The sequence below is a fragment of the Hevea brasiliensis genome, chromosome 11, assembly GCF_030052815.1.
Source record: "Hevea brasiliensis isolate MT/VB/25A 57/8 chromosome 11, ASM3005281v1, whole genome shotgun sequence".
Lineage (NCBI taxonomy): Eukaryota > Viridiplantae > Streptophyta > Magnoliopsida > Malpighiales > Euphorbiaceae > Hevea > Hevea brasiliensis.
In genome coordinates, this window is record NC_079503.1 from 2,295,719 (window position 1) to 2,313,574 (window position 17,856).

The 17,856-nt window shown below is 34.8% G+C and overlaps 2 protein-coding genes across 5 annotated transcripts; one reads left to right on the forward strand and one right to left on the reverse strand.

The window, feature by feature from the left end:
• Window positions 1-6,585: 6,585 nt before the first annotated feature.
• On the reverse strand, window positions 6,586-13,615 carry LOC110637308 (probable 1-deoxy-D-xylulose-5-phosphate synthase, chloroplastic). 4 transcript variants are annotated; one of them, XM_021787346.2, is made up of 11 exons: window positions 12,967-13,113; window positions 12,848-12,894; window positions 12,022-12,141; window positions 11,759-11,923; window positions 11,109-11,259; window positions 10,125-10,393; window positions 9,575-9,857; window positions 8,849-9,141; window positions 8,427-8,705; window positions 7,130-7,414; window positions 6,586-7,012 (listed from the first exon to the last, which is right to left on the reverse strand). In XM_021787346.2, the coding sequence occupies exons 4-11, from the start codon at window positions 11,873-11,875 to the stop codon at window positions 6,863-6,865; spliced, it is 1,827 nt and encodes a 608-aa protein (XP_021643038.2). In that variant the 5' UTR covers window positions 11,876-11,923; window positions 12,022-12,141; window positions 12,848-12,894; window positions 12,967-13,113; the 3' UTR covers window positions 6,586-6,862. The 4 variants fall into 4 exon arrangements, with proteins under 4 accessions (XP_021643038.2, XP_021643035.2, XP_021643036.2 ...); XM_021787343.2 differs by lacking the exon at window positions 12,848-12,894 and having other exon boundaries at window positions 12,967-13,615; XM_021787344.2 differs by having other exon boundaries at window positions 12,022-12,894.
• Window positions 13,616-14,906: 1,291 nt separating this feature from the next.
• Window positions 14,907-16,559, forward strand: LOC110637324 (probable histone H2A variant 3). Its single transcript, XM_021787373.2, has 2 exons — window positions 14,907-15,153; window positions 15,989-16,559. The coding sequence occupies exons 1-2, from the start codon at window positions 15,049-15,051 to the stop codon at window positions 16,283-16,285; spliced, it is 402 nt and encodes a 133-aa protein (XP_021643065.1). The 5' UTR covers window positions 14,907-15,048; the 3' UTR covers window positions 16,286-16,559.
• The last annotated feature ends 1,297 nt before the right edge of the window (window positions 16,560-17,856 follow it).

A 17,856-nucleotide genomic window follows, 5' to 3' on the forward strand; every position in this document is an offset into this window, starting at 1 on the left:
TTAATGTCACAGTAAATTACTCACACATTAGATAATATGCAAATATATTGAATCTATATGAATTGAATTTCAAACAAGTGGTTCACTCATGCCAATTTCCCTTCTAATTTTGCAAAAGGTTTCCTCATTGAGTGGTTTTGTAAAAATATCTGCAAGTTAATTTTCAGAAGCAACAAATTCAATTTTGATATCTCCATTTTGAATATGATCTCTAATAAAATGATGTCTGATCTCAATATGTTTTGTTCTTGAATGTTGGACTGGATTTTTGATCAAGTTTATGGCACTTGTGTTATCATAACTAATTGGAACAAGATTATATTTTAAACCAAAATCTTCCAATTGTTGTTTCATCCATTAAATTTGAGCAACACAACTATCAAGACTATATATTCAAATTTCACCAGACAGAGCCACTGAAGTTTGTTTCTTACTGTGCCAAGAAACTAGTGCAAAACCAAGAAATTGACAAGTACCTGAAGTACTTTTTCTATCCAATCTACTTTCAGCAAAATCTGAATCACTATAATCAACAAGATCAAATGATTCACATCTTGGATACCATAAATCAATTGAGTGTGTGCCAATGAGGTATTTGAAGATTCTTTTAACTGCACTTAGATGGGATTCTTTTGGACATGATTGAAATTTTGCATACAAGCAAACACTAAAATGTATGTCAGGTCTAGATGCAATAAGATACAAGAGAGAGCCAATCGTACCTCTATAAAGCTTTGTATCTACTTCTTTACCTTTTTCATCATTGTCCATTTTAATTGTTGAACTCATAGGAGTGTTCATGCTCTTCAAATCTTCCATTTTAAATTTCTTCAACATATCCTTGATGTACTTTGATTGATTTATGAAGATGCCATCTTTTATTTGCTTAATTTGAAGTCTAAGGAAGAATGTGAGCTTCCCCATCATGCTCATCTCAAATTCATTCTGCATAATCTTAGAAAATTTCTTACAAAGAGATTCTTTAGTAACACAAAAAATTAAATCATCAATATATATTTGCACAATAAGCATATCATTATGATATTTTTTAACAAAAAGTGTTGTGTCCACTTTGCCTCTTTGGAAATCATTTTGTAAAAGGAATATACTAAGCCTTTCATACCATGCTCTAGGAGCTTGTTTTAAACCATATAAAGCTTTAGTAAGTTTATAAACATAATTTGGATGCTCATGATTTTCAAAGCCCAGAGGTTGTGCAACATACACTTCCTCATCAATATAACCATTTAAAAATGCATTCTTAACATCCATTTGATAAAGCATAAAATCCTTGTAGCATGCAAAGGCACATAACATTCTAATAGCTTCAATTCTAGTAACTGGAGCAAAGGTTTCATCAAAATCAATACCTTCCTCTTGGTTGTAGCCTTGAGCCACTGTTATAGCTTTGTTTTTAACAACATTGCCTTTTTCATCCATTTTATTTCTAAAAACCCATTTAGTATCAATAATTGAATGATTTTTAGGTTTAGGCACTAAATTCCAAAATTTGTTTCTCTCAAATTGATTGAATTCTTCTTGTATGGCAAGAATCCAACTTTCATCATTTTGAGCTTCTTCAAAACATTTAGGTTTAATTTGTGAAACAAAGACAACATTACTAAAATATTTTCTCAATTGTGCTCTAGTCATCATCCTTTGAGATGGATCATCAATGATGTCTTCTTGGGGATAATTTTTATTGAATCTCCATTTTTTAGGTAAATCTTCATGTTGGGATTCATTCACTTGTAATTCTTCCAAATTTGTCATTTCTTCATTGATTTGATCATTATTGGCACTATGGACATCTATTGTGGTATCTCCTTGAGTTTCTTCATCTTTGTCATCAATTTGTTCCATTTCTTGACTTGATTTTACATTTTCTTTTCCAAACACCTGCTCATTATTGTCATAAAAAACATCTTTTCTTCTAATAAAAGGGTTAGTCTCATCAAACAAAATATGAATAGTTTCCTCAATAACTAATGTTCTTCTATTAAACACCCTATATGCTTTATTCTTTGTTGAATACCCAAGAGAGATTCCTTCATCGAATTTAGCATCAAATTTCTTCAAGTTATCATTCTTGTTATTTAAGATATAGGACTTACATCCAAATGCTCTGAAATATGAAATATTTGGTTTTTTTCCTTTCCAAAGCTCATAGGGACTCTTTTTCAAAATTGGTCTAATCAAAATTCTATTCAACACATAGCAAGAAGTATTAATAGTTTCAGCCCAAAAACATTTTGGCAAATTATTTTCATTTAACATGGTTCTAGTCATTTCTTGCAAAGTCCTATTTTTCCTTTCTACAAACCCCTTTTGTTGTGGTGTTCTAGGAGCTGAAAAATTATGGTTGATTCCATGTTTATCATAATATTTCTCAAATAAATGATTTTCAAATTCAGTTCCATGATCACTCCTTATAGATGTGATGCAAAAACCTTTTTCATTTTGAACCATTTTACTAAAAGAGGTGAATTTCTCAAAAGTTTCATCTTTATGAGCAAGGAAGAATGTCCATGTATATCTTGAATAGTCATCAACAATAACTAAAGCATATGTCTTCCCACCAAGACTAGCAGGAGACACGGGTCCAAACAAATCAAGATGAAGCAATTCTAATGGCCTAATGGTAGAAACAATATTTTTAGATTTAAAAGATGCTCTTGTATGCTTTCCTAGTGCACGTGCCCTACATTGAAATTCATTTTCATAGTTAATCTTTGAAAGACCTTTAACAAGTTTTTTCTTGGACAATTTTGAGAGTGTGTGCATGCTTGCATGTCCTAATCTTCTATGCCATAAATAACTAAAATTATCAAAAGATATTAGACATGTACCATGATTAGTTTCAAAGTTATTCATGTCAAGCAAGTAAACATTATTAGATCTATTGGCAATGAACAATGTGTTATTAACTAAGTTATTAATTGTACAATGAGAAGAAGTGAACTTTACCTCAAAACCTTTATCACAAAGTTGGCTTATACTTAGCAAGTTGTATTTCAAACCTTCAACAAGTGACACATCTTCAATGCAAGGTTTGGTTCTAATTGTGCCATTTCAAATTATTTTTCCTTTTCCTTTATCTCCAAATTTCACATGTCCTCCATCTACCATTGTGATTTTTGAAAACTTGTCCTTTTCATCGGTCATGTGCTCTGAACAACCACTATCTATATACCATTTTTCACTTTCCTTCATCCCTTTGAAACAAACCTGAAATTTAATCATTCAGCTTTAGGTACCCAAGCAACTTTGGGTCCTTGGGGTTTAGTGACTTTAGGTAAGGTTCCCTTTGGCAGCCATACCTTCTTTACCTTAAGGAGACTCGAGGTTCCCTTTGGCAACCATACCTTATTTACCTTAAGGAGACCTTCCTAAGTGTACAAGAACTAATCATATGACATCTTTTATTGCAATAATAACATGTGACATTAGGCAAGGAGGATGTAGATGCTTTAATGAAATGATTCTTATATTTACCATAGTTCATGAAACCATCAAAACCAATTCCATATTTTTCATTTGAAATTCTTTGGTTTCCAAGAAGTACATCTAGAGTTTATTGTCCTTTTGTAAATTTTGTCAAATTATTTGTCAAAGATTCTATTTTAGCTTCAAGAACCTTATTTTTTTTAATGAGCTTTTCACAAGTTTCTTTTGAGTTTTTCAACTCCAAATCTAGCTCTTTAAATAAAGCAATTTGTCCTTTCTAAAATTCATTTTCTTTATACACATTGGACATGGCAATATTTTGTGATCTCAATGATTCAATTTCTAAATTCATTTTAGTGCACTTTCTCTTATAGTTTCTATACTCATCATATACTTTAGCAAATGCAAGTTCAAGTTCCTCTACATTAGGAGGTTCAAGAGAGTTTACCTTATTATCACTTTCTTCTTCCTTTTGTGAACTTTCGACTTTCTCTTCAAATGCCATCATACAAAGATGAGCAGTCTCCTTGTCACTTGATTCATCATTTGAAGATTCTTCACTATTGCTCCATACTACTTTCATAGCTTTCTTGCTCCTGTCTTCTTTTCCTTTCTTCTTTTTGAGCAATGGACATTTGGGCTTGATATGTCTTGGTTTGTGACACTCATAACATATAATTTTTTCTTTTGAATCCTTGAAACGTTTATCCTTGGGAGTATACTTTTTCAAGAATTTCTTGTATTTACTTCCTCCCTTCTTGAAAGCTCTTTTGAATTTCCTTGCAAGCATAGCCATTTCATCATCATCATCACTTGAAGCACTTGAGTTGTCACATGAGTCAACTTTAAGTACAACTCCTTTCTTCTTATCTTCATCCTTATTTGACTTGAGAGCAATGCTTTTCTTCTTCTTTTGCTCATTTTCAACTTTATCTTTCTTGTATACCATCTCATGTGCAATGAGAGATCTAATGAGTTCATCATAGGTGAATGTTTTAAAATCCTTGGTATCCTGGATAACTGTAGTCTTTGCTTCCCAAGATTTTGGAAGTGATCTAAGAATTTTCTTTACAAGTTCAGCTTCCTCAAATCTTTTACCAAATGCTTTGAGAAGATTGACAAGATTGGTAAACCTTGTACTCATATTCGCAATTGATTCTCCTAGCTTCATTTCAAATAGCTCATAATCTCGGATAAGGAGGTTTGCTTTGGATTCCTTGACGACATCCATTCCTTCATAAGTGACCTCAAGCTTATCCCAAATTTCCTTAGCAGTTTGACATCCGGAAATACGATTGTATTCATTAAGGTCAAGTGAGCAATGCAAAATATTAATAGCTTTAGCATTTACATAAATTTTTTTCCAATTATTGTCATCATATTCATCTTCATTTTTAGAAACTTTAATATTTCCTTGACCATTCTTTTAAGGAACATATGAATAATTTTTAATAATTCTCCATGCATCAATATCTACAGATTGTATGAAATTTCTCATTATAACTTTCCAAAAAGAGTAATTAGTGCCATTGAAGAGTGGTGGTTTAGAAATTGAGTAGCCTTCAGCTGGTGGTGCGGGTATACCGGCAGTATTGCTAGATGAACCAGCCATTGGGGATCACTCCAAGGTTGTGACACCTTAAGCAAGAGAGACAAGCTCTGATATCAATTTGTTGTCCCAAAATAGTCCAAGAGGGGGTTGAATTAGACTTAACTAATTTTTCGGTCTTGTTTGTAGCCTAATGAAAAATTGTGGCTTTGTTCAACTTGGTGCTCCTATATATATAGTGAAAGTGATATGTGTTTCAAGAATGTGTCCCTAAATTGTAATTTGAGCCTCAATCAATATTTATAGCAATTTTTAACGTAACATGCATAAAATTTAAATTACACAAAAGTAAAGAGATTAAGGTTGGAGAAATCAAGCACAATGATTTTTATAGTGGTTCGGCTTAACTAGCCTACATCCATTCTCTCAAAGAACCCTCTTTGAGTCTTCTCTCTACTATTTGCTCTTTTAAAGGCAAGAGACCAAAAGCCCTTTATAACTTTTTCAACACCAAGATTTTATCAAGGTAGCTTGAACCCTTGACAAGTGCTATCTCAAGCACTTACACTCTCAAGCTTCAATATGTGCTTATACAACCTCCCTTGAATGCAATTTAATGTTTTAACACTCACTCTCACTCAATACAAATCAAACTATAAAGAAGAGATGAGTTGATTTGCCAATGGTAACTCAAACACTTTAAAGCTCTTGAATGAAAGCAATAAATGAAAAATCAAGATTGAAGTGCAATTGTAAGCTTTCATCAAGTGTAAAATGAAGTAAAGAAAGTGTATTTATAGTCCCAGATCATTTTAAACTGTTTGAAACCTTTTTGGAATGTTATACACTCTGTTCTAGGTAAAATAGCCGTTATTTTGTCTTTTTCTACGAAGTAGAGCAACTCTGATCATTTAACAAACTAATGAAATTTTTGGCAACAGTAATAAACTAGTTAGCAAATTATAATTTTAGCAAACATATTAGCAAACTAATATTTTAGCATAAAAGTTAGCAAACTAATTTACTAGATGACTATTTCAAATTGTAATCTTTAAAAATCTAATTTAGACCTTAAGAAAAATATATATTCCAATAGCAATATCCAAGGTCATGATAAGAGAAAATTTTATAAAGCAATTAAAAGAAAAATTAATTTTGAGTTCCAATTAACTAAACTTTCATCTATTCTTTTTACACAAGTCCTAAGACTCAATTCATAACTCTATGACTTTCATACATTTACTTTGAGTTTTAGCTTTCATAATCTTGTTCTTTCTCAACTTTGATTCATCTTGAGATGCCTTTGAGTGTTCTTCCTCCTTAGATGCAACCTCAAAGATTCTTCATGAATAAGAGAAAGAATCTACACATCACTTAAAATTGAGTTAGATAGATTCTATTTGAGTTTTATTATCATCAAAATCAATGCTCATTTTGAGCAACACGAGGTCAACAATTAATTTTTTTCGCATTTTTGTTGTTGCAAGATGAGCTACAAAATCCCTTGTACATCAGAATAGGGATTGATTCTAGTCGTTTTGATGCTACGACAGGCTGATATTCCTTAAACAAATGGACAGGATTCTAAATTTACGTTCATCATCAAAATCTTATTGATAAATGGCAAGAAATTGCCTAATATTGTTAATGATAGTGAAAGGAAGAATTAATGAACGGGAGAAAATGCATATCACCAATGTTGTCAGTGCCTCACATATAAACTAATTACTAGGAATTATATAGAGGGTACAAAAATCAGTGTAGAACTGTAGGCTCAGCAACATCTTAAGCTTCCATCTATCTTTTGGCTTTGTTCTCTGAGGCAGCTTCAATCATTAAGCCTTATAGCAGGGAAAATATAGATTTCTAAGACATTAAAAGGAGAGCTTCACGGGTGCGGCCAAGTAATCTTAGTACAGTTGCAGCAATGTGGTGTCCAGTCAGCCCTGCCAGAGTACGCTGTTCCTTTGGCAATGCATGTTCGACATAGCTGTCTGGTAAAACAATAGGTCGCCACTAGAGAAATTGATTTGGAATAAAGATCAGAGTTAAGATACAATAAACTGACTGTAAACAATAGCTATCATCACTAGTTAAGTAGGCATCAGGATTATGTGGGAGTAAAAATATTACCTTAACTCTACCGTCAAGCTGTCCATCAAGTGCCATGAACTGTGCAACATGGGATCCAAATCCTCCAACAGAGCCTTCCTCAACTGTGACAAGAAATGTATGGTCTTCACATAGTTGTCTGAGAAGCTTTATGTCGAGTGGCTTGCAGAATCTTGCATCAGCAACAGTTACCTCAATGCCCAGCTTTGAGAGAAGGTGCCGGGCTTTTAGGCAGTTCTGAACCGTTGCGCCATACCCCAGCAAAGCAACATCTTTGCCCTCTATAATAACTTTCCCTTTTCCAACCTGCTCAACAGAAAACAGCAGTCAAATGAAAGTTACAAGGGCAATGCTTGAACTCAGAATTTCAAATATGCATCATGAATTCATTAGAAAAAGAAAGAGAGAAAAGAAAGAGATCAGCAATTGCAAAAACAAAAAGGGTTTCATAATTCAAATGAAGGAGGAAAAATAAAGAGCAGCTTTTCAACTAAAAGGGTTTCATAATTCAAATAAAAGGATTCAAAGCATGCAGTTACATTTTCTGCTGGTTTATCATGTGAGAGCATATAATAAACAATGCCAAGGAAGATTATATGAATACAATAAAAAATGCCAAGGAAGATTATATGAATACTGTTATTTTTGTGGCTTGAATTTTGGATATATTTTTTTATGGACCTGAATTGTGACCCGACCCGAAAGTTTTTGCGCTGCGATCCGATTGGGATAAAAAGTTGCCATGCGGTATGGACCAGTATAAATATTGTAATATTCTACCCTTCGTGGGAGAGTTGTAAAATATTAGGGAAACATACTGGGGCTAGGGTTTGAGAATTCTGATTGATTGTATTTTGCTCTTTTCATCTAGGTGAAACTTTTTTTTCTCTTGTCTTGCCCGTAGACATAGACCTTACTGTTGAACCACGTTAAATCCTGTGTTATTCTTCTTCTCTTTTCAATACTGTATGATTGTGCGATTTGTGTGTGTGCGCCTTAGATTTGTGCGCTTGTTATAACAAATACCTTTTGAGGAAGATGTGCTGCATACACATTTCTGCATGACAAGATATTTGTTATGCAGAATAACACATGACTTAACAAAATGAGCGTGTTGAGTAGCATACTTGCATGTGCGAAAAGGAAATGAGAAAGCAAAAAGATTAATAAGAACAAGAATGAATAATGATTTCAAGCATTCAAAAATTTACACTGGCAACAGGTGATACACTTCTCCTAAGCAACAAAACTAAGCATTTCTGCATAGTTAATATCAGCAGAAAGAAAGTGTGAATAAATAAGATGATAAAACGATTACCTCAATTGGAATTCCACTGCGCATATAATGGTCTGTTCCAATAATGGCACCCCTTGGATAACGGAAGCAGACTGGACGATCATCAATGTGAACAGCAGTAGCCACCATGTCCACAAGCTCATCCTCATCAGATGGTGCCATAACAATCATGTTTGGTAAGCATGACATGAATGTTATATCAAATGCCCCACACTGCATTGGACCATCAGACCCTACCAATCCTGCACTTGTAATGACAAAGCGAACTGGAATTCTCTGCTGATCTACATCATGGATCACCTGTAGAAGCCACAAAGGAAAAAAATTGTAGAAAATTTAAGATAGTTATTCCACAACTGATGTCAACAAGTATATTTGCTAGTAGGATAATTGATGTTACTACCATACATGCAGATAAGCTTGCACACAGAGAGAGAGAGAACCTGGTCATATGCTCTCTGTAGAAAGGCAGAAGGAATTATGCAAAATGGCTTCAACCCCCCACATGATAAACCAGCCGAAAATGTAACTGCATGCTGCTCAGCCATTCCCACTTCAAAAAACCTGTCAGGAAATCTTTCCTGAATTACTTGAAAAGCCATTTCCATTTCCATTCCTGCATGAACAATCACAATTTCTTTGTCCTTCTCTGCCTCCATGACCAAAGTCTCAACGAAGCAATCACTATATGTCCGAGTATGAATATTACAGAGAGAAGAATTAGATGTAAATGAACCTGTAAAAGAGATGAGAGAGAGAAAATTTATAAGACGAGGAAAATGGCTTCAAGCACTATCTATTGCATGTTGGGTCATGGTTGTGAAATAGGTGATATGTTTTGGAGTTGCTACAGGTTGAAAATGTTCTCCCAGTGATATGCTTCTCATATATGAGAGTGCATGTTTAGACTGATGGATATATGTTGAAGATGAAACAAGTTATTAAGCTAAGTCCAAGCACTGGTCACAACACCCAAGGTTTAGGCCATGGTATCACAGCAGAATCAAATAACCAAATGAGTTGACTTCTACAATAAAATAGTGGATCCTTGGGCCTTGGTGATGGACTTGAATATCCCTATAGCAATGATATATTAAACATGCACACATGCGTAAGTTAATAATCTCTGAAACAAACACAAGTGAGTTCAAGCATTAGAAGCGAAATACCTTCCTGCAGGTTCCCCAATGCCCCACTCTTTCGCTTATCTTCTAGTTCTCGATTTTCTTCTGTTATTACATGTACCAAGACAGGACCCATAGAATTCAGAGATGCCACTTCTTGTAGAACACAAACCAGGTCTTCAATGTTGTGTCCATCAACAGGGCCTATGTAATACAAACCAAGTTCTTCAAAAAGGGTTGATCCTAGAGGACCCATCATACCACGTGCATACTCATCAACTTTGGCTGCTAATTCATGCATACTCCTACCGATTCTTTTGGTAACACCCTTGACAAAAGGAGGAGGGGGGAGGGGGCAGAGACAAATAAAAAACACTCAGAATTCACTCTTAAGATGATATAAAAATTTTAAGTATGCATTACAGCAGCACAAATCACAAAATTTAATTTTTCCATCAATTTTCATAGAAATTAATGATATCAACAAAATTGCATTGTTCACTTTCAACACTTCTCCACTACCTCATAGAAACATAGTCGGTTATTGTTCCTTTAAAGTTTAGTCAAGTAGGTATAAAGAAAACTGTCAAAATACCTTTGCAACTTCTCTAAGCTTCCGGAATGATTTATTTGACTGGAGCTTGCTTAGGGTACTAGATAATGCATTGATGGAAGTCTTGGGGCGCTCTTCAATCTTTGGATGCAAAGAGTGATGGCTATCATTTAAGATAACTATCATATTTGAGTCCAGATAGCCTGCATTGCTCATCGCTTCATAGACCTGACCAGCCATAGTTGTCCCATTGCTGATGACTGTAACAACACGCTCCCGTTTCCCTTTCATATCACGTGCAACTGCCATCCCTGATAAGAAGGCACTTTAGATTTTACTTTCCAAGCTTGACTGTAATCATAAAAAGAAGCACCTAAATAAGAATTTTTTGATTTAAGTAACTTAAGAAATTTATTTGATATGTTAACAGCACAGCAGACTGTTAGGACCTGAAATCATAGGCCTACCTCTAGCATTGGGCAGCAGGGAAAATGGGGAGAAACGAATGGAGGATGAAGGAAAGCAGGGAAAGAAGGACAAGGAGAAGGAAGGTCAGAAGAGTTTTGGGAATTGACATAGAGAGAGAGAGAGAGAGAGAGAGAGAGAGAGAGAAAGAAGAGATATAGATTCAGGAAAGAATATCTCAGTATTATTTCTGCAAAGATATCCAATACAACTAGAATTCTACTATTGATACTTGCTAGCTAGATTTCTGGAACATCTCTAACTAATCAGCCAAATGGAAAATTAATTTTGGCCAATTAGCCAATAACAACTGGATGGTGAATTTATGAAAATCAACCAACCAAACTACAACTCATTTCATCTGCTGTCCCTCAGTTCCTAATACAGATATACAAATCACTAATAATTCCATAACAGTAAGCACCAAACAAAAATATTTTATTTTTGGATCTATGACTTGAGTTGCAAGGACTTCTAGGCAGGGAATATGCCATCAGGAAAGTGCAAAATAGAATATTAAAACTCAAATAAGCATAAGGAGACGACATAAGGAAATATTACCAAGCCCAGCAGAAATACTATTGTATCCATGCCCAGCCCCAAATGGATCATATTCGCTCTCAGACCGAGATGTAAAACCAGAGAGACCATTCTTTTGTCTCAGTGTATGGATAAGGGACCGTCTTCCTGTGAGAATTTTATGTGCATATGTCTGCCAAACAATGGATAGAAAATTGATGTAATGATATATCAGATACGATCTTAATAAGTAATTAGGTTCAAATATGAAACTCCAATTGCTGGGTATTTCACTTTGCTTAGAAGTAACATTTACTGATCCAGTCTCACTACCACCAACAGCACCTCCCTCTTCCCTCCTCCCTCCCCCCCCCTCCCAAAAAAAAAAAAAGAAAAAGAAAGAAAGAGAGAAAATAAATAGATAAACAAAGAAACAAGTTACACCGTGATTTAATAGTCTCTTCTTGCGGACTACAGGTCTGTTTGGCATTGATGTTGGAATTGTTATTGATAAAAACATTTTCTTAAATATATTAGTTAAAGAGTATTAAAAATTGATAATTTTTAGTTATAAGCACACTAAAATATTAAAATAGCATTTTCTAAACCATTTTTTTTAATTGGCCCGTGAACCACAATGCCAAACGGGCACAAAGTAATCCTGCATTGAGAATGCTATGGCTGCTGATTACCTGTTCCCCAACATCCCATAGTATCTTGTCCACTGGTGCATGAAAAACATAATGAATGGCAACTGTCAGTTCCACAACTGCTAAACTGGCCTTGATAGATTTTTGAGTCCTTGACATTATAGAAGACAATTCTGCTCGTATTTCATCAGCCAATTGTTTCAGTTCCTGCACAAACAGATCTGTAGTAATTACAGAACTTGATAACTTAAGACTGTAAAACATGTCAAGGAAAAATACATAAAGTTCATGAATTAATTACTAACCTTATGGGTCAAATTCTTTAAGTGGATAGGGTTTTCAACCACATCAAGTATGGGTGTAGGGACTTTCTCCCAGAAGATATCATCAAGATCAGGCACAGAATATATTCGACCAACAAATCCCTACCAGAAAAAAAAGGGGAAAAAAAAATCAAAAGCACCTGCCCATTAAAACAGCAAATAGCACTACTACTTCATTCAGGCATTGTCAGTTTCTACAATCTAAATAATCTGGATATTTTCTCTCAAGTATCCCAATACATTTATTTGCAACATCATCCTGAATATTTCCAATAAACTAGTCCATGACTAAATTAAAGGTAAGAATTCAAAATTCTCTACTGACTAATGAATAGTTTACTTGAATACAAGAACGTCAAAACTTTATTTGAACGATTATCAGTAGTTTTTAAGGTTACCCCATAAGGAAAATGTTGAATTAATCAACGTTTGACTTTCCCCATTGCAAATAATCGAAACTTCAGTGCCTTAGTTGCAGAGTGCAGTAAGACGCCGAAAGCCGCAGCTAAAACTAAATACGTACATGCACACATCAGGCATTGGACCAATTCTGAATTATATCCTCCATATGGGGGTATGAGGCAGTAATTCACAAGAGCATAAGCTCACAAGTCACAAGCATAAACATTACAGAAACTCAAAAAGTAAAGGAAAAATCCGTTCATAATACAAATGATTGGAGGACTAAGGATTATCATATCCGTCTTTAATTGCATTTCTTGCTCATAAAACTAAGGTGAAATGAAATTTGAAGCCTTTACTGTGGCATTAATAGAAGATTATCAACTAAAAAAAGTAGAAGACCTACAAAAGTCGACAAACATAGAGTTTCTTTACTTCCCCTTGCATTTTTTTCTGCAAGAAGATAGACCATATTGGTGCATATAATTTAAAAAAATAAATGAAGTAGAAAACTTTTTTACATACCTTGGAATTGGTGATGGAAGCAGATCTTTGGTACAAGTTAATTCTTGAAAATCCCACTTTATAAGGAAACTTGGAGCTTGAATTGTCCAACTTGTGACCAAATTTTCCACAGGAATGTGCAGTGATTCCATATGGGTACTGAGTAGCAGCAGTACCCATCAGGAAACACAGAGACCCAGCTACCCAAAATTCAGTGTGATTCAAAAGAGATGATTAGGGAGCTCATTAGCATGAGAAAACTTCAACAATTGAAGGGCTCAATGTGAAAGAAAACAAAAATGCGGAAACCATAAAAAATCATTAAGGTACATAATTTAAACAATTTGCTGATAAGACATAAGAAAAATTAAAGAATATATGACAGATATAGATGATAAGCATCCAAAACGGCAAAAACAATCACTAAATTCTGGAGGGGAGACGATCAGACAAAGGAAGCATAATTCAGAGAGATGGTGGTATCCTAAAAAAAAAAAAAGAATGCTGAACATTGGGCTGTTATTGTTATGGACTTGGCTTGGGCCCTTGTTTGTTCAAGGAGTGTTAATTTAATACATAATCTTATTATTTTTTTTTTAGAATTATTGTAACTTCAATACTTCATCCATAGTTATTACTAGAATCAACCATCTCTAATTTTACTTTAATAAAATCATTTAATTTTATATGTCATTTTAGATTTATCAAATGAATTTCCTTTAGCAATCAGTATTAGGATTTGGATAAGGCACTCCAAATTTATAACAAGCTCTTTTTTCACTATTTTTCATTTTTTTCCCTTTTTTTCTCTAATTTATGGTGTTTAATACTTCAAAATATTGCCCTAATTTATTTCTCTTTTTATATTTTCTTTAGTGGGCTAATATGTTAAGTTTTACTTGGATGTGTATATCCAATTAATCAGTAAATATTATTTTAATTAAAATTATGATACTAACAATTTTTTATTAATTAAGAATATAAATACTCTAGTGTAGCTACGAATATACATGTAGAATTTATTAAATTAAGAATATTAAAATTTTACAATTGAAAATGTAAATCTCACATGAATTAAAATTTTAGAGTATAATTACTTAAATTATGAATAAATTATTTTAAGATATTTACAAATTTTTTATTATTTATAAATTAATTATTATATCTTAATAATTATTATTTAAATATTACAATTATTTACAAATATTATATACAAATTGACCATTGTATCTTTCGCTCTTCTCTGATCTTCCGTGTCTCACTTCCCATTTTCTCTCTACCCAAGGCAAATCCAAAACCACCCCATCCTCAACCGCTATCTAAATCTCACTTGCAGGCTCCTTTCCTTTCGAAGACCTTAACAAATCCAGGAATGCGAAAAGCAAATCCAAACCTATAAATGAGAAATCGCCAATGAATCCTGCATTGTAGAGCGGAGCATTCAAAAGGTCTACGAACAAAACAGAGAGATATAAGAGCCGTTAAACTAGACAAACCAGAGAAAGCAAATCTCAGCCAAAAAATTTCAACTCAATAGAAAATATGCTAGTGGAAGATAAATGGTAAAAATTGAACCAGAAATGGGAACAAAAATGAGGAAATGGCTAGTCACGTAGCCCTCCCAATCCTCTGGTATACAATTAAGCTTAGCAGCTCTTGACTTTCCCTTCAGCTTCAAGAAGAAGAAAGAACGTCGATGAGAGAACCGAAGGAACAGACGTGCATTCTCAAAAAGTTATCGCAGTGGGTTTCTTTGGGATTCAGTAACCGACCCTAGTGACACGTCATTAATGGCGGGAGAGAGATGGGCCCTGGGCCCAAATACAAGGCATATATTTCCTTTATTACCCATAATTCAAATAGAAAGGTTATGCTTTGTATAACGACAAAGAAGCAATGGCAAAGTTGTAATTATGGAAGATATGGATGGTATTTTACTCCCTTTTCTTGTTTATAAATTTACGTTCTTCAGTTGGCTTGACGTATTCTAGTCTCTCTCTGTCTTATCGTATCACGAAAACTAAAAGATCTCGGAAGGGAGGAAGGAACCGGTAAGAGCTTAGCTTGATCTCGCGCTCTTGTTAAGGAAAAGGAGAGAAGGAGATGTCAGGGAAAGGAGCCAAGGGATTGATAACGGGAAAAACCCCAGCCCCAAAAGATAAAGATAAGAAGAAACCCACTTCTCGCTCCTCTCGCGCTGGTCTGCAGGTTCCCTTATATCTTCTCAATTCCCTTCGATTTTTTGATGTTGATGTAATTGCCTTGCTGGGCTTTTGGGTTTTGCCTTGCTCCTTAGGACGGGCTCTTGCTTGTTAATATTAGTTGTAGTTTTCATGGGGTGTTTGTTACTTCTAGGATATCTAATGTGATTACTGAATTGGATTGAAGTTCTGTAGTCAAAGATTTCTAATTTATTGAGACATGAATACTGGGTGCTGATTTTCTATTAAAATTTGATGAACCATTTGCGTTAATTTTTCTGGGAAGTTGTAGTTTGGAGATCTAAATGATGTGAAGCGGGAAATTTAATTCTCGATTTTCTTTCTTTTTTGGCTTGGCGAATTGTTATGAGAGCTTTTATTGGGATGGGATAAAAGTTCTAGCGCCTTTGAATTTCCTAAATAATGATGTCAACACAGTAGATCCCATAAAATGGCTGGAACGATATATCTCAGTTCAAGGCTATTGTTTTAAGATGCTATTCGATAGATCAATGACATTATCCACAGTGGTGAGGGTCCCTTTGCATTTTGTGTGCATTCTTTCATGGAGTTTTAACTACATAGAATTGGATGTTTCTCTTTAGAGAGTCTCCAGTACAGGAATCTCTCACTTTGTATTGCAATTTGTTTGCATGTTATTTATTCTGTTCTGTTTGCATTTCTTTTTTAGAAGCAATTTCAAGCTTCCTGTGATTGCTTTTGGTTTTCTTAATCCCAATGCCTATATTCCATAGCTCTGAATCCAAACTCTTAACTTTAGCCTTCAAATTCCTCATGAATACAGCCTTTTTTTAAACTTTACTCTGCATCTATTCTTGCAGTTTCCTGTTGGCCGTATCCATCGTCTTCTGAAATCTAGGGTAACTGCACATGGAAGAGTTGGTGCAACAGCAGCCGTATACTCTGCTGCTATCTTAGAGTACCTCACAGCAGAAGTGTTGGAGCTGGCTGGTAATGCAAGCAAGGATCTGAAGGTGAAACGTATAACACCGAGGCATTTGCAACTAGCAATTCGTGGTGATGAAGAACTTGACACCCTCATCAAAGGAACCATAGCTGGAGGTGGTGTGATCCCTCACATTCACAAGTCTCTAATCAACAAGTCGTCCAAGGAGTAAAAAATTGCAGTCCATTATTGTTATTAACTCGGTCATGGATGGATTGCTGTAAATTGGCTAATACATTATCGGCGGATAATTGGGCCCTCTATTTTGATTGATAGCTATTCTCTTTAAGTGGATTGTGAGTTGTAACCAAATATTTGTGGTTTCATTGGTAAATTTTTGCTTGTTCGTGTAATGTGGCGATACTGTCGAATGCACATAAAATTGCGTGGATATATGTGTTTAATAGTGATCCATTCATATTTATTTCCAGTTATTTTTTTCTTCATGTCAAGGTGCCTATTCATTTTTCATGCTTGGTGGAAAATATATAAAGGCAGCTCTCTCTCATTTTAGGAGAGAACAGTAAATATGTTTCTCTGCTTCTGGCATATATTATGGGACGGGGATAAGAAATAGCACTGTTCTGAGGTTTCTTTTACTTTACTGATGTATGTTGTCGTAAGTATGCGAACACGGTTCCCAATTTCCTTCTGGCAGCAGCTCAATTTTACAATTAATGGTAGGTTTTCTCAATTCTCTCAAAGTTCAGCGTTAAAAATTTAATCTAACCAGGTAACGACGGTTCGCTTTGGGTTTTGTCAAAGATATCTATAAAGATGAAATTTCCAGGCAATTATCACAAACACATGGTAGGCAAATAAAAAACTTTTGAATCTTCTCATCATACACAGCATAAGCATCTTGGAATTTAGTTCCATCAGGTTTCTAAACAATCTGTTGTGTGGGTGGCAAACAGGGACAATCTTATCACTGCCTCATCAGGAATTCTCTCAAGCAACCCATATGGGAACCTTGTTCTTTATAATGATCCTGACCAACAAGTTCTGCTCTGGTCTGCAAATGTTTCAGGGGAAGCAACTGATTCTTGTGTGGCTCAACTCTTGGATTCAGGAAATTTGGTTTTGCTCCATGGCAGAAATAAAAGATCGCAAAGCTTTGATCATCCTACTGATACCCAACTACCTGGAATGAGACTTGGGCTGAATCGGAGGAGAGTTCAAGAGTGAATCCCAACCTCATGGAGATCAGAAGACGACCCAGGAACTGGAGACTACTCGATTAATATGAAGGGCATACCGCAAATCTTTCTATGCAAGGGCTCAAGACCTCAATGGCGAGCCTCCCAGTGGCCAAAGATATTCTCAGATATATACAACTACAGTTACGAATTCAATCAAGAGGAGATCTACTTTTCCTACCATCTCAAAGATGCTCCTATTATCCTAAAAGTAATTGTGGATGATTCAGGATTCAACAAGTGGCTAAGGTGGCACAAGAGTGATAGCTAATGGAAGGTGTTCTAGTCTATAACTAAATACAGATGTGATTTAGATGCATGGTGTGGTTCTTATAGTAAGTACAGTCCTAGCAATCCTGATGTATATGAGTGTTCTTGTTTACCTGGGTATGAACCCAAATCCCCAAGGGAACAGATCATAAGGATAAAAATTATAATCTGTATGTTCGTGTTGATGCAATTAGGTATTTCAACAAATTTTGAAATGCAATACTAATCTTCATAAACAAGACTAATGGCCCGTTCTGAACAAATTCTGTGTACC

Excerpts from the sequence above, each read along its gene's own strand:
- LOC110637324 (XM_021787373.2), top strand. The coding sequence starts at position 15,049 with ATGTCAGGGAAAGGAGCCAAGGGATTGATAACGGGAAAAACCCCAGCC. Across the intron at positions 15,154-15,988 it reads CCTCTCGCGCTGGTCTGCAG|TTTCCTGTTGGCCGTATCCA; the intron begins GTTCCCTTATAT and ends CTATTCTTGCAG.
- LOC110637308 (XM_021787343.2), bottom strand. The coding sequence starts at position 13,125 with ATGGGTACTGCTGCTACTCAGTACCCATATGGAATCACTGCACATTCC. Across the intron at positions 9,858-10,124 it reads AGCTTAGAGAAGTTGCAAAG|GGTGTTACCAAAAGAATCGG; the intron begins GTATTTTGACAG and ends CCTTTTGTCAAG. Across the intron at positions 7,013-7,129 it reads AGCTTGACGGTAGAGTTAAG|TGGCGACCTATTGTTTTACC; the intron begins GTAATATTTTTA and ends CAATTTCTCTAG.